This window comes from Onthophagus taurus, chromosome 3, assembly GCF_036711975.1.
Source record: "Onthophagus taurus isolate NC chromosome 3, IU_Otau_3.0, whole genome shotgun sequence".
NCBI classification, from domain to species: domain Eukaryota; kingdom Metazoa; phylum Arthropoda; class Insecta; order Coleoptera; family Scarabaeidae; genus Onthophagus; species Onthophagus taurus.
This window is the reverse complement of record NC_091968.1, coordinates 158,984-175,076: the sequence shown is the minus strand read 5'-3', so window position 1 is coordinate 175,076 and position 16,093 is coordinate 158,984. Positions and strand designations below refer to the sequence as shown.

The window sequence follows — 16,093 nt, the reverse complement described above, 5'->3', positions numbered from 1 at the left end:
GTAAATCAATCGTCAAACATCGGATACTTAGATTTTCATTTGCTAGTTGTTTATCTCTTGCTTTTTGTTATCAAAAAAAAAAATAATTATTAACTAAATTATTCTAACACCCTCCCTCAACGTTTATAATGAATATTCTAATTAAATTAATCCTAAACCTTTCCTAAACTTCCTAAGTTTTATTTTATCTAACGGTTTAGTCAGTATATCAGCTATCATATCTTCACTAGGTAAATATTTTATATTTATTTTATTTTTATTTACTAAATCCCTTATATAATGGTATTTCGTATCTATGTGCTTAGTTCTTTTCTTTAACTGGTCATTTTTGGTAAGTTTTATGCAACTTTGATTATCCTCGAAGATTATCGGTGTTACATTAACGCCTATTTCTGATAATAATCTCGTGTACCATTCAAGCTCTGTAGTTAATTCAGTTAGCGCAACATATTCCGCCTCAGTAGACGATAAGCTTACGCATTTTTGTTTTTTTTCTTTAATTTTCTTTGTGCTGCTCCAAGTCATTAAATTGCCATTTAAGAATACACAATATCCACTATTTGATTTCCTATCAATTAAATTCGATCCCCAATCTGCATCCACATATGCAATTAGGTGATCCGTTGATTGATCTGGGCTTGATTTTATTTGTAATTTTAAATCAATGGTATTTTTCAAATATCTAAATACTCGTTGCACTTCTATCCAATCCCTTTTCATTGGATTCGTCACTTTCTGTGCTAAAATAGATACTGAAGCAGAAATATCTGGTTGAGTATTATTTGCAATATACAGTAAAGCTCCCATTGCACTTCTGTATTGTTTTTCGTCAAATTTTTCGCTTAATGGCCTTTGAAGCTTCGTCGACGTCCCGATTTTTTCGTTTTTCATACTCCTCCAGAAGTCTTTGTTTCACAAATTCCGCTGTCAACGTGTCCGTTCTGTTTTCTAATGCAATTATAAGATGATCATAACTAGCTGGCAAACTTTGTAAATAAAATATAACAATCATTTCTTCAGGAAAAATATGTCCAGCAGTTGTTAATTGCTCCAATAGTTCCTCCATTTCCCTTATGTGAATCTCTATGTCACCACCTTCTGAGAGTTCCCTTTTACATAACTTTTTGAGTAGTCTGGTTGTCACTCCTAATGTAGACTTTTCATGGAAGTTTTTTAATGACAACCACATTTCTTTCGCCGTTGTTTTCCCTTTTATAAGCTTCAGTTGGGTATCATCCACTAATAATCCAATTGTTGCTCGAGCCTTTTTATCTGTAAGGTCCCACATATCTTCTTTTGGAGTTGGACTTGCCAAAGATTTTCCCGAATTAACAACATCTCAACTCGAAATTTCCATGTCTGATAATTGTTGTTAGATAATAGCTTTATTTGACCCATATGCTTTCCGCTTTCCATCTTGAAATCTTTCTGTTATATCTCCTTATTATATATTATACTATATAAATATTTCAATCTTTATAACCCGCGATCTGGGCCCATAACCTGATGGACTTTCTTAAATAATTAAACGACTTTATGGCTTTTGCGGGAATTTAATTTTTGCCAATTTTAAAGCAGAATCACAACAACTTTTTTATATCACTATGCTTACAACATATAAATTATCAACGGGTAAAGTGATCTAAATACTTATAATAAAATAAACGTTGATCAAAATAATTATCAACTAAATTATTCTAACAAAAACGTGCCCTATTATGAGTTAAACATATTCCCCAAATTTCATTTTCCTAGCGTTTATGGTTTTTGAGAAAAAAAAATTAAACCAAAATTTTCCGCCGTTTTTGGAGGGGTGTAGCTCCTTAGGGGAGCCGAAGTCTCCCATGGTTCATATATTAAAGTACCCTTAAAATTCACTAAAGAATCACCCCTTCAAGTTTGTTGCAGTCATTCAGATACACCTGTGCAATAGAAAACATCAATGGTCAATAATACTTAACGGAATTCAACCGTAAATAATACGATTGTTAATAAGCACCATCCGAAAAAGCAAATTAAGATGTAAATTTTAATCATTTCATCATTATTTAATTCTTAGATGGGTTTTCCAGAACGATTGGCATCTTTACCAGGTAGAATAATCAATGTAAAAAGTGATATTGATTAATGTTATAATTAAAGCATAAATGCATCAAAAGCAGAATGTCATCTTGCTATTTTTTATGGTAATATATTTTTTTCCTATTTATTAAATTGAATATATGACGTTCATTAATATTTAATATTTTCTTCTGTGTTTCGCGGTTTTTAAAATCTGCATAAATATGTACTTTAAATAACACCCGACTCAGCCAGTCATCAGCACATCTCATCCGAATCTCCACATTAAAAACACTCTCCAATTTTATATTTTAATCGGGTGAGTTTTTTTATTTATTAACTACATTAAATTACGTTAATATAATTTGTATTTCCAGATATTAATTTATTAAGAAAAAACTAAACGTTGAACATGAAGTGTTTCGCTTTAATGATCATCTCAGTTATGATTTTAATCCAAATGTTTCAAGCACAAGAGTACGACTGCAAATGTGTCCCACATTATAAATGCAGGTTAACACATGAATTTGAAGGACCAGAATGTTTCTATTCTACACATGTTTGTTGTCCAAAGTTTGCTGTTACACCGTATATAGAGTGGTAACAATACATAAGCAAATTCATAGATTCAATAAACAAATGTTTTAATAAAATTTTTAAAATAAGAAAATGTTCTTAAACTCATATTCATCCTCAACCACATCCAAAAATGCGAGAACATCTCCTTGAACTCACCTTCATCGACATCTAATTGACCTTCATGAACGATTCATATAAGAAATAAGTAGAAAAGTTTAAATCGTAACATTACAGCCAAAGATTAAAAAAATTTAACACAGGAGTCGGAATGTACCCGTTCCATTAACTTCAATACGATTATAATAAGAGATAAACATGCAACAAATTATTTATTCTTAATGCTTATTTGAATTCGATTTAACTTTTGTATCGTTTGGGTCGCATACAAAAAAATGATTGCAAGCAGTCGAAATACATTTAGCCCCAGTTGTTCCAATGATTCCAGTTGCCGTCCTTTCTAACCAGCCAAAGTTAATAATCTTGGCGGGAACTTTCATTTCCATTGCTTCCTTATAATACGAAACCATTTTTCTTCGAGGTCTTAAATTTAAAAAGAAATTAAGATAATAAACTTAAAGGAATTAAACCTACATTAACTCGGCAATATCTTCATAACATAAAACTTGGGGTCGAATTTCAAATAAAACCTCCATAGCGGCTCTTAACCCCGTTTGAATTGCTCCACTGATGTGACCGTACCAATAAGTAGCCGTTTCCGATCCGGCAAAAAATAACCTGATGGTTTCCTATTTTTTTTTTTTGATTAAGCTTCAAAAAGAATTGCTTTCTCACCTTCCGATGGGTCTTCGTATTTCGTGAAAATCTTTCATGATACCTAATTTAGATGGATTACAACACATTGCTGATTCCTGTGATGATTCAGGCCAAGATCTTTCGATATAATCCAAAGGGTCTAAAGCTTCCTCCCCAAAATATTCAGAAAGTTGTTGCAAAACTTCTAAATCATGATTGCTAAAATCTTCTTGAAATTGTTGAACGTCCACCAAACCTGTTAAAACGTGACAATTTGGGACTGAAACGTTTAATACGATTTTAACAGCTCGTTTTGTGTTTATAAAAACGTCTCCGTTTAATTCTTTTTTTTCCCAGAACGGTTCTTTGTATGTTGCGATGAAACGTATCCAAGTTTTTCCTTGCATTTCTCGTAAGACTTTAAGTTTTCCCGGGTTTAGGGGGGGTTTAAATTTGATTTCTAAGAGTTTTGAGGGGGGGACTGATATGATGCAACAACGGCATCTTAAAGTCTTTTTTATGGCGCAAATTATAACCTCCTGGTCCGAACGGGTTATTTCTAGGACTGGATTGTTAATTATAATCCGATTTTCACCGATTATTTCAACCATTTTTTCAATTAAATAATGAATCCCACCCTAAAACATAAATTGTACTTCAAGAATAATTATTTAACTACTTCATACATTAACATAAGATTGTCTCCCTCCATTAACCACCCTTAAATGGGGCCCCAAAACTCCTTCGGCGCTGTTACAATAAGCCAAATAAAATAAAGGCGTTACATCAACAGGTTCTGATCCTAAAAAAAATTATTAATTAAGTGAAACGAGATTTATTAAAAATCAAACCGCAAGTTGTTCTAACAATGTTTCTAAAATGCTGCCTCGTAACTTCGCTATCTAACTCGTTTAAAATAAACTCCTCCATCGAAATTGAATCTAAACGTTCACTCTCAACAGAACCCATTGGATTTTCCATCGAAACATTTTTACACAAGTCCCCCAACTTTTTATAAAAACAAACCAACTCGTCCTTTTCGTTATCGCTTCCTACCATCAAAAAACTAAGCTGCGATTTTAAAACACGATCTGTGTCAATCTCAGTTAACGAATCCCCATAAAAATTATAATCAACAACTTCCATATCCAGTCGTTTCAGTAAATTCATCAAATGAGTTTGTCGTCTCGATACAAAATGACCACCGGAATCGAATGTCGAGACATTCGATTTGCATTCTATTGGAATTGGTTTTGCTCTGCCTCCGATTGAATCTAAAAATTCCATTTTTTACAATGACTGTGGGTTGTTTTAAGAATACCTGTTGCTTCTAAAATTAAAACCGACAACATTTGATCCCTTTCGATGATGTTGAGAGCTGCAGATAAACCGGCGATTCCACCTCCGATGATAATTACATCGTAATCAAAATCGTACTTAGTCGTGCACATTCAAGATAAATGGAAAGTTGTAAATTGTGATGATTAAGTATTGAATTTCAACCTTAAACGTCAAAAAATGATGTTTTACATAACCTGAATTTTCAACGTTAATTTTGTTGTTAAATAATTCTTTATTAGCGTATCCCACGTATTGGAGGTGTTAAATTTTGTTTATCAAGTTAAGCGTAGTTTACACGAGCAAGTAAAACTATCGCAAGCTTGTGTCTGATAGCACTTCCACAAAAAAATTGTACGTGTAAACACTCTCTGAGAGTTCTCACAGAGCAAGTCGCTGAAGTAGCGGCAAGAAATCGCGATATAAATCGCTTGCGTGTGTAAACAACTTGGGAGAGCTGTCTAGGAAGTTAGAATTTATTTTCGTCTGGTTGGAAGTTTTCGTGCGAGTGAATAGTGGAAGTGAGCAGGAGATTTTAAAATGGAGCTCAAAGGCGTTTGGTCAAAAGAGGAAACTTTGACTTTAATAGGTGTTTTTGAAGAGTTTCCCGAATTATGGCAAATAAAATCAAAGATATACAGGGATAGAGATAGGAAACAAAACGCAATAAAATTTATAGCGGATAAATTTGATACAATTGTATCATGTTTGTGTCTAATTTTGCTATTTTATCCGAAATTAGTTGAAGTAAAAAGTGAAAGTCGGTTTCTGACATACATAGAAAGTTTTTGAATGTTGCTGGATCTTCACTTCTTAATTCATTTAAGCGTTGAATCAGCACCAAGAACAGACCTTCTGTTTATCGATTCTTTTTCTCGTCTTTTCTCCCCGACGTTTTCGTGAAATAGCAATAAGAACAGCAGCGGCCGCAGCACTCTTTCTGTGGTGAGACATTTTTTAACATTAGAATCGTACACATACGCGCATACAGTCACTTACTGTCCCTAGAGTACTTGCAGAAAATTTTCGCACTGTGTACACGCGCCAGCAAGCACTTGTCGCAAGTTCTCTCTATAGAGTGCTTGCTGAGAGAACTTGCACACAAAATTTGTTTAGATGTAAACATGTGTCTCGTGTAAATGACGCTTTAGTCGATATAAAAATATGAATGTGGTTACAGTTGTTATGTACAATGTAATAAACACATGTAATAAAATAATTCCTCTTGTACAGGTGGGCAAATTTGGGTGTTATTATAGGCTATGTTAGAAAAGACTTTGAAAAGTTAGTGCTACTAGTCGGTCCCAAAATTGCCAAAAAGGATACGAAATTTCGAAAAGCTATACCTGTACATGATCGCTTAGCATTAACTTTACGATTCCTAGCTACAGGAGACTCCTATACCAGTTTGCAATATTTATTCAAAATTTCCAAGCAGCGCATCGGTGTTATAATTATAGAAACCTGCAACGCACTAATTCAAGGACTAAAGGATCAAGTAAAGGTATGTAAGTTTTTCATATTATTTTATTATCTTAAAGATTATTACAATAGTAGTATTATACAATATTAGTCGTAATAATTCACCAATCGTGAAATCTCGTGGACTCATCCTGATCTAAAATCGTGTTATCAAGGCCTTGAGTGGTGAGGGTATCGGATAGGTTGGTGTACGACCTATTACTTGATGTTGTCGAGATTTGCAAATTTGGTAAAGGAATAATACACATTTGGTAAGAAGTATTGCAAGAAGAGGGCGAAGGAGAAACTATTGCGGTTTGAATTTGTGGTGAAGGTAAGGGCGTTTGATTGGTTGAGGATTGGTTTGAAGATGGGTATGGCGATTCAACATGATTGTAAGTAATATCCCATGTCAGCATTAAACAAGATACCATTAATATGGTGTTCGACTATACTTTGCACCCTTTTCGTGTAGCTTCTTAATTTATTAGCCACATGCTGTAAATATACGCAGTATCCATCTGTCTTAAGGGCACTATTTGCAATCGCGCTTCTTAAATTGCCCAAAGCCTCATGCATCTTGTGGTTATCATCCGGCTCACGTTCTAGTCCTTTTCTTTTTCTTAACGTTGCGGTGGATGTAGTTGCCCCCACTGTCCGAGGCGTAGAGGTAATTATTTCCTGTGTTTTGGTGGCTGTTCCTTCAATATCTTCTTGAGTATTCACTGCAGTACCTTCATTTTCCAAGATATTTACAATTTCTTTTTCTGAATCAGTATTTTCATTCTGAAATAAAAAAACCTAGGTTTGAAAAACGTTTAAAGGATAATATGTATAAGGTATATCAGAAAAACTACAAGCATAAATGTTAATTTTAATTCTTTTTCAGATGCCAACATGTTCAGAAGAGTAGTTGAGCATATCCAATCAGTTTGAAAGATTATGGCAATTTCCTCATTGCGTAGGATGCATGGACGGAAAGCACATAGTAATCCACGCCCCTTTTCAAAGTGGAAGTGATTTCTACAATTACAAATCAACTTTTAGTATTGTCCTATTTGCTCTCATGGATGCGGACTACAATTTCATATTTGTTGATGTTGGTTGTCAGGGCAGGGTATCAGACGGCGGAGTTTTCAAAAATACGACACTTCAGAAAAAATTGCAAAATGGTACTTTAGGGTTACCTGATGATTCAGTGTTACCTAACCTGAACAAGATGTTACCGTATGTTTTTTTGGCTGACGAAGCATTTCCATTATCAAATCATGTACTGAAACCTTTTTCTAGGTTTCATGCAAAGAGGTCACTTGAACGAACGGTTAATTATCGGCTTAGTCGAGCTAGAAGGGTAGCAGAAAATGTTTTTGGGATTCAGTCTGCAGTTTTTAGGGTACTAAGAAAACCAATATTACTTAGTCCTGAAAAAGCACAATTAGTTGTTTTGACAACTATTTACCTACATACTTTTCTTAGAAATAGCAGTAGCTCGAGAAATATTTATACGCCACAAGAGACTTTCGACAAAGAAGACGATATGGGCAACATCATTCCTGTCAATTGGAGAAAAGCAAATGATATTGAAACATCATTTTTGTCTCTCACAAACATTGCGCGCAAATCGTCAAATGCAGCGAAAGAAATTCGTAACAATTTTGCTGAGTATCTGTATAACATGTAGTACCTATGTAACTTTAACAATCCACAATAGTATTGTAAAAGTAAATATGAAAGCATATTAAATGAAAAGTTTTCTGTTATAAATACTGACAGGAAATTTACACAAGGCACTCTGTTCTTATCGAAATATATTTTAATAAACAAATGCGACAATAATTAAGCAAGTTCTTAACGTTATAATACCTCATTACATTACACTCACCTCAACTGTATCTAGCGTTTCCCTTGGTTCATCTCTGTCCAAAAGGAATTCCAAACGTTGAAAAGCAAACCATTTTGATACGTAAATTTCATGCCTGCCTGTAGTTAAGTAAACATTTAGGTGCCGAAATATAAACAAAAATTCTAATAAATCATACCTTTACCAGTTCCCATAGATTTTTTCCCCTCCTGAAATTAGCAAGAAGGCTCTCCATCTTCTTCTTGCTTTCTCCAGAAGAACAACCAAATTGTTGGTCAATGATTGACCAAGCGTCGAATTTTTTTATTTTATTGTAATATTGTCCGTGTTTCGGATTCCACAACACGGGATGTTGTTTATATACATCTATTAACTCTACACACTTTTCCCTGCTCCAATCCGAACTTCACGAATGCCCGTACCCACTGAACACCAACGAACGAATAAATCCCTTTGAGCAAATAACATTTACCGACAAGTCTTCGAAAAAGTTCGCCGCGTTCGATTCCCGGATCTTCGGTTCGGGCTCCCGTACTAATTAGGGGAATTCGGTTGTGCGCGATCGGTTCGTTCGGACTAAAATGCTCAAGTCAGTACCCACCTTTTGGTTCGCCTTCGCATGCGTTCGCTCCGAAAGGGGTACATCAAAGAAAATCGGTTTTTGGTGTGGCCGGATTTGTTATTCGTGTGCTTAGTGTGTACAAACTTCCAAATGTTGAACAAACGAACAACAAACGTTCGTTTGATGTGTATGCACCTTAAGAGATACGAAAAAAGTAGGTGCCATGTCTCGGTCTCTTTTTCCGAGACTAATCCAATCCCGCAAAGAACAAATCTCTATATTCTTTTGTTTCCAAGTTATAGCCGAAAAGTCAAATTTTAGCGATTTCAAAAAATGCTCATATTTCGTTTATTTCTGAAATTAGAGAAATGGAGTTAATACATTCTACAAGCACTTTTTTGAGTAGAATATACTGTCGTTTGAAAATTTTAAACATAGTTGATAATTTTTGAGATATAACATAAAGTTGTATTTTTTTAAATACAAACTATAGTTGATTATGATGTTATTGCACTAGAATTTGAGTGTATGTATTGTACTATTGGGGTAAAAATTGTAAACGTGTTGTAAACAATAAAACGCTTATTATTAAAAAAGGTTTTAAAAATAATACATTCACCAAATCTTTGGTGGAAGTCTGCCAAAACTTTTTATTAACAATATGAATAGTATCAAAACCGCTATTAATCACAAAAGTGAATCACAAAGTTAACTTAAAGTACATTCTAATCTTCTTTTTCAGGATAAATTGTAATTTTAATGTGCTGTGTGTGTAAAGTTCGTCAAGAATCAATCTTGTTGACACATAGATACGACAACCTAACAGTCAATGTCAAAAAATCACAATAATTTACCATAATTTAAACATTTCAAAACTCTTCATCTACGAATTAAAGATCTTTATAATATCACTGTACCTAATTAGATTGTCATATATAAGTAACATTAGAAAAATCCAAAAAAAAGTGAACAAAAGAAAAAGAATCGACAACTACTTGAATGTGTTCTTTAAAGTTACGATAACAAATCTACTTTAAATAATAAATTTACTAAAAATAATGATGCTGTATTTTTTACATATTGCTTAAATAATCAGAAGCTGCCTTTCGAGACATATTATATTTATCCATAAAAATTTGCAACAACAATTCGGGAAGTAAAACCTTCATTTGATAATCAACATCTTCACCAAACCATTTGTGTAATTTCTTTGACAACCACATAACGTGTTCTTTCTTAAATGCAACCATAGCTATATTTGAGCATAAATTAAATCCACCTCTATCGTTTAAATCTTTCTCATTTTTAAATATTTCGTGCCGTTCTGAATAAACCGTTTCTTCGTTAATATTTTTTAATAATTCTAAATGTTTATAATATGCAACTTTAACATCATGTTCTGACATATCAAAACAATCAATATGTGGATTCTTTTCCGGACTTGAAACACTTGTTGGAACATAAATTGGTTGGTTTTTATCAAGTTCTTCAATTTCTTCGACTAATCTCTTTGTTTCTTCGTACTTTTTAATCCGTTTCTGATAATATTCGATTCTGTTTAATAGTTTTCGTTCGGCTTCTTCATCAAAAGGCTGTGTAGCCAAGAGTTTACGATTTTTTGTATTCGGAGTGTCACAATTTTCTTTATTAATTTTTAACCAATCTTTTAACATTGACGATGATGCTTTTACAGATTTAGTGGTTTTAAATGATTTTGGAGATTTATGTGATTTTAATGATCTTTTACTTGTTTTTGCTAATTTCGATGAATTTGTATCACTACTTGATGAATGTGGACTGAATAAATTTAGATATTTTGTTATAGATGGTTGAGTATTCATTCCTGAGTTATTCATTTTTAATGATATTAATAAGATTTAAACTTTTTTTATGAATTATAATGGAGTTTTTAAGAATCACTGTTAGAGATAAATTTTTAGGTTATAATCGGTTAAACGGAATAACTATATTAAATTTTGTTAAAGTACCAACTTAAATTATTTTTATTTACAAAAAGGCGAATTGTATTGATTTTAAAATTAAACTTTATACTATATAATTTAACTAATTTGTTTTAAATTATTATAATTGTAAATATGTAAATAGAAATAATTTTCTTTATAAAAAAAATTCAATAATCCAAAAAATATTTTTTTTGAATTCTGTTAAACTAGTTAATTAAAAGTAGACTCAATAATTAAGAAAAATTAATAAATATAAGTTTAAATGGGGTCATACACACTTATTAAATTTAGAGAAAATTTTTACGTCAAACGATATATCGTCGGCCTAATCTGCAAAACCCGTAAGTCCACTTTTGGTCTAAATTGACATTTTAGTGGCATCTGTTGAGGAAAAAATAATCTATTGACTGAAAAAATTACATATTTCTGTAAAAATTACCTTTTCGTTAATTTAAAATTTAGTAAACCTCGCAAGTCCATGCTCGTTGAACCCGAGACGTAATAGCCGTAAGTCCTCATTGCAGAGTAATCCAGCATGCAGTGAACAGAGGGTTCTGTTGAATAACAAATTATATGTAAACATCCAGAATCAGTGTGACTTTATTTGCAATTTTTGCTAAAGGTAAGTTATTCTATATTATGTTATATATTAACACAGTTGGACTTGTGGGATTTGCGAGAGGCTTCGCATATTAAAATAACTTATAATTAGTTTTTAATTTCATTTCAGCAAACATAATTGAGTATGTTAAAGATAAAAAAAAATATAGGCATGCTGCCGAATAACCAAGTCACACACAATGCAATGAACAATCAAAACAATATTGTACAATTGGATGAAATTTTAAATGAATCTGAGCCTGAATCAGTTGCTAGAAAGAATCATTCATGTCCTATAATGCACAATTGTAACTCTGTAACACCTTTCTATGATAATGAACAGAGTATTGAAACTAGTATCATGTTACCTTATAATCAACAAATAGACAATATTACTAACGATATTAGTTTGTGCAATCCGACATCAATACAAGACAATAAAAGCTTGTTATTATTAGACATTCCAGAAATTACTAATTCCCTTTGTGCCATCGAATCTAGTTTTATCGTTAGTAAAATAATATTTAGGAAGAAAAATGGTCGACGGAAAATGGAGATACGATTTGCCAAAAGAGGAGAGAAAAATGCAAGAGTGGTGCAACTGCAAATCTTCCTTGCGTGAGAATTCGGTGCTAAAATGTCGCGATTTTTCAGAAACGGAGAAGGAAAATATTTTTGATCATTTTTGGTCAGAAATGACATGGTCTACAAGAAAAGTGTATGTGTCATTATTAATTGTATCTAAGCCTATTAATAGATAAAGAAATAGAAAAGGGGATAATGTGTCAAAAAGAAGCGTGACTTTAGAATACTACTTAAAAAAAGCAGGTGATTGTTTAAGAGTATGCAAGCAAATGTTTTTACGCACACATTGCGTAAAAGAGAACATGGTTTTGGACTGGTTGAAGGAAATTGCTCGGGAAAAGAATATAAATAAAGATGTGGGAGCGAATACTGAAAAACAACAAGGTCGAATCTCATTACTGCCGATCGTCATCATCAAAATTTTACTTAGAGCCATTATGGCAGTCAAAATCGTCAATTTATACATTTTACAAACAATGGTGCACAGATAATAAATACAAGTTCGCATCCAGTATATCATTTAATCATGTTTTTGAGAAAATGAACTTGTCGCTCTTTCATCCAAAGAAAGACGAATGTGACAAATGTGTAAGTCATAGAACTGGAAATCTATCAGATGAAATTTTCAACTTACACCAGACAATGAAAAAAGAAGCAAAGGAAGAAAAAATAAAAGATAAAGAAGCAGAAAGTCATATTTTTTGCATGGACCTGCAATCAGTTCTGTTATCACCGAAGTCAAATACTTCATCACTTTACTTCAAACAGAAGTTATTGGTACATAACTTCACATTTTTTGACCTAAAAACTAAAAATGGATATTGTTACTTATGGCATGAATCAAATGGGAGTGTCTCGGCAAATGACTATTCTACTATAATCTGCAAATTTATAATAGATAATGTTTTTATGAATATGGAACCAAGACAAAAAGTAATATTGTAATTCCACTTTGGCCAACGCATTAATAAACTTATCGATGACTCTGGATATAACTATTGAACAAAAATAGCTCGAAAAAGGCCATACCCAGATGGAGGCAGATTCGATGCATTCAACGATTGAGAAACGGATACGGCACACAGACATCAATGTACCAGCCGATTATGTGAACATTTGTTTGAAAGCTCGAGAAAAACAACCTTATAAAGTTTTTTATTTGGATTATACTTTTTTCAAGGATTTTCACATGTTAAATTATTTGAAATCTATACGTCCAGCAAAGCTCTTTATTTTATAAATTGAGGCATACAGAAGATTTTGATGAACTTCATTATAGCCAAGTAAGTAAAGGTCAGAGAAAAGAAGCTAAATGTCCAGTGGTAATGAAGGACTATCATTACTTTTATAATAACCTTCCATTTGTTAAATAAGACCGTTGCATTGTCTTATAATAATTTCCATATATATTTTAAAATATACCTAACTATTCTGTTTTATCTGTTTCTTCGAAAAATAAGTATATTTTGTTTGTATCTGTATCTGTTTATTCTAAAAAATTGTAATTTTGCAATAATTTGGTAAATAAATATCTTAAAATGTTTAGTGTATTCTTAATAATTCTGTATTTATTCTTTAAACATGAAAATCCAGTATGTCCAATTATATTTGAATTTTTTATGAGTAAATCCCGTAAGTCCGTTTTAATGTCAATAAATATTGTTTAATACATAATAACCCATAAATATATAAGATAGAACACATATTTGATATTCTATAGCAATAGAACAATTATATATTTGAAAATTAATTTTTGAAACGTTTTTTACTCCTCCTCTAAAATTCTTTATTTGTGACTTACGGGTTTTGCAGATTAGGCCGACGATATGCAAGTATATGCATGAATACAAAGTAAAAGAAATATTTTGATCAATTTTATATTTTGCGTAATTTGAAGTGAAAAATAGCAAATATTCAAACGAAATAATTTCGCGGCTTTTCTGTGACGTAGAACCGCACAACTTAAATTGTCCGTTAGATAGCGCTTGCGGTATGACAGTGTCAAAACAAAACCATGAATGTAATAGAGTGTCTCTATTACATCCATGAACAAAACATAATAAACATAACCTGCAAACACTCTATCTCTTTTCAATACAACCTAAATGACGTTCATCTCTTTCTCGCATTTGAGCGGGGAGCAGGGGACGCAAAGCTGATACGTACGTCATCAACGCGGGAATTTTAAAAGCGCAAATGGGTATATAAATTTTCAACAATTTTTTTAACAATGATTTTGTTCGAAAATATTAAAAAAAAAAATAACGGTAACTATATTTTTATATAAACTTTCAGAAAATATAATAAAAAAAAAATCGTGTATGACCCCATTAATTCTTATTTTTAAAGAAAATCTGCCATCTTCCTTCTTCCTCTTCTTCAAGGTTAAGATAGATTAAGTCGATTAAGTAAACGCTGGCGTAATAGCACGTAACAGTTCTTAAAGTGTGATTCATATAATACCGTTATTATTTTTATTATTATAAGAAAATTTATATTATTAAATGAAAAACTTTAAAAGAATGGCTACAAATTCTGATGGAAGAGAACTAAATGAAAACGTTCCGTTAAAGAAAACAGAAAAGAAAACTTGTTTTCAGTACTTAATTGAAGGACCTAGATTTATAACTACTGCATTTGGAGTTTTCTCAATAGTTATAACCATTGCTTTATTAATACAGATTTATTATGGCGATTTCCAAGTAAAAATGATGAATATATTGTTACAAAGATATAGGTACCTACTCGAGTTATTGTTTTTATTAATGTTTTAAGGTGGTTCCGCATGGTTCCGTAGCAACTGATAGCAGGGAATGTTCACTTATTGGGACACAAATTCTAAAACAAAGAGGGAATGCTGTGGATTCGGCTATTGCCTCTGCATTTTGTCTTGCGGTGGTTAATCCTCATACTTCTGGTTTAGATGCGTGAGTTAAGATGTGTGTCATCACACAGTGGTGATTGCTACTCTATAAACTCTTTTCTAGTGGTGGTCAAATGATTATTTACAACCACAGGACACGAGAAAATGCAAAAGTAATAGATTTTAGTACTCGTTTTCAAGATTTTCCAAGACTTTTAGTAGGGATGGTTAAAGCACACAGTTATTATGGACAGTTAGCTTGGGCGAAATTGATTGAACCAGCAGCTGACTTAGCAATGTATTTCTAATTAATTGAAACATATATTTTCTAAGTATTTTATTATTTATTTTTTTAGGAAAGGTTCTTTCGTATCAAAACAACTCCAACAAGCAATAAAAAACGCAAAGTTACAAAAATTATTCCCATCAATTCAAGCTGGAAGTAAACATAAACAAAAAGATTTAGCGAATTTTTTAAAAACCACCATGGATCTTCCCGATATATACAACCAAATAAAAACGTTCAATCAAAGTTTGGATGAATCAAAACGAAGATCGTTTAAAAATTATAACGTTTTTGTTCCGGATGATGTTTACGGAGATGATTTTGTAACCTGGTTAAATAAAGTTGAAGATTTAAATGATTCTGAAGAAATTGTGGATTTTACTTATGTTTTGGCTAATTTATCGATTGAGTTATTTGAACATACTAAGAAAGAAAGAAAGCTTTTTGGGGAAACAACAACAAATGTTGCTGTTATGGATCAAAACGATTTATATGTTTCTTTAGTCATGTGAATTAAATTAATTAATATTGAAGTAAATATTTAATTAATTTTTTTAGGGGACTTTCAGAACCGTTTGGTTCAAAAATATTCACTGAAACTGGTTACATTCCTGATTTGGTGGACACTTCAAGTTTTTTGCCCCTAATATTAATCAATCGAGATTTTATTTGCGCAAAACGATTCGTGTTGGGGACGCGAAATCTTATTACAGCACTTCAAATTGTTTCTGGATTAATTATTGATGGGGATAACTCAACAGTGGTCATTGAAAAACCTAGATTCGATATTTTACTGAACAAATTTATTGGATATGAAGGTAAAAAGGAGTTAAAGTTGCACTAAAAATATGATATGATTTATTTGTAGAATATCATTCTCAAACTTTTAACGGGGATATAATTGCGGATTTGATGAAGTTGGGGAATCCAACTTATCTTCAAGAACCTTATTCGAGTTGCAATATAGTTGAAAAGATCTCGGATGATTTGAATTCGCATTCGGATAGTCGCGGAGGTGGATTCGCGAGCAGGTTTTAATTAAATCCTTTTTTATAATATATTTATTTATTTTTGTTCTTTTTTTAATAATAATAAATACTTTAGTAAATATGGTGAGAATATTTTCCTTTTTTTGAGTGTGTTCAAACGAATTAAACAAGAAAGTATTAAAAAAATTAAT

The 16,093-nt window shown here is 32.1% G+C and overlaps 3 protein-coding genes and 1 long non-coding RNA gene across 5 annotated transcripts; 2 read left to right on the top strand and 2 right to left on the bottom strand.

The window, feature by feature from the left end:
* Nucleotides 1–141: 141 nt before the first annotated feature.
* On the bottom strand, nucleotides 142–807 carry LOC139429296 (uncharacterized). Its single transcript, XM_071194961.1, has one exon. The coding sequence runs from the start codon at nucleotides 805–807 to the stop codon at nucleotides 142–144; it is 666 nt and encodes a 221-aa protein (XP_071051062.1).
* Nucleotides 808–2,505: 1,698 nt separating this feature from the next.
* Nucleotides 2,506–4,914, bottom strand: LOC111429067 (putative monoamine oxidase sheepish). Of its 2 annotated transcripts, XM_023064854.2 has the most exons (6): nucleotides 4,715–4,914; nucleotides 4,245–4,667; nucleotides 4,080–4,195; nucleotides 3,433–4,031; nucleotides 3,232–3,375; nucleotides 2,506–3,180 (listed from the first exon to the last, which is right to left on the bottom strand). In XM_023064854.2, the coding sequence occupies exons 1-6, from the start codon at nucleotides 4,842–4,844 to the stop codon at nucleotides 2,976–2,978; spliced, it is 1,617 nt and encodes a 538-aa protein (XP_022920622.2). In that variant the 5' UTR covers nucleotides 4,845–4,914; the 3' UTR covers nucleotides 2,506–2,975. The 2 variants fall into 2 exon arrangements, with proteins under 2 accessions (XP_022920622.2, XP_071050902.1); XM_071194801.1 differs by lacking the exon at nucleotides 2,506–3,180 and having other exon boundaries at nucleotides 3,238–3,386.
* LOC139429251 (uncharacterized) lies at nucleotides 3,980–8,137 on the top strand. The gene is made up of 3 exons (XR_011639917.1): nucleotides 3,980–7,180; nucleotides 7,240–7,419; nucleotides 7,483–8,137. It is a non-coding gene; the product is annotated as an uncharacterized lncRNA (long non-coding RNA).
* A 6,046-nt stretch (nucleotides 8,138–14,183) lies between these two features.
* Nucleotides 14,184–16,021, top strand: LOC111429072 (uncharacterized). Its single transcript, XM_023064859.2, has 6 exons — nucleotides 14,184–14,466; nucleotides 14,540–14,691; nucleotides 14,752–14,925; nucleotides 14,984–15,421; nucleotides 15,472–15,731; nucleotides 15,782–16,021. Exons 1-6 carry the CDS (start codon nucleotides 14,269–14,271, stop codon nucleotides 15,949–15,951), a joined length of 1,392 nt encoding a protein of 463 aa, XP_022920627.1. The 5' UTR covers nucleotides 14,184–14,268; the 3' UTR covers nucleotides 15,952–16,021.
* The last annotated feature ends 72 nt before the right edge of the window (nucleotides 16,022–16,093 follow it).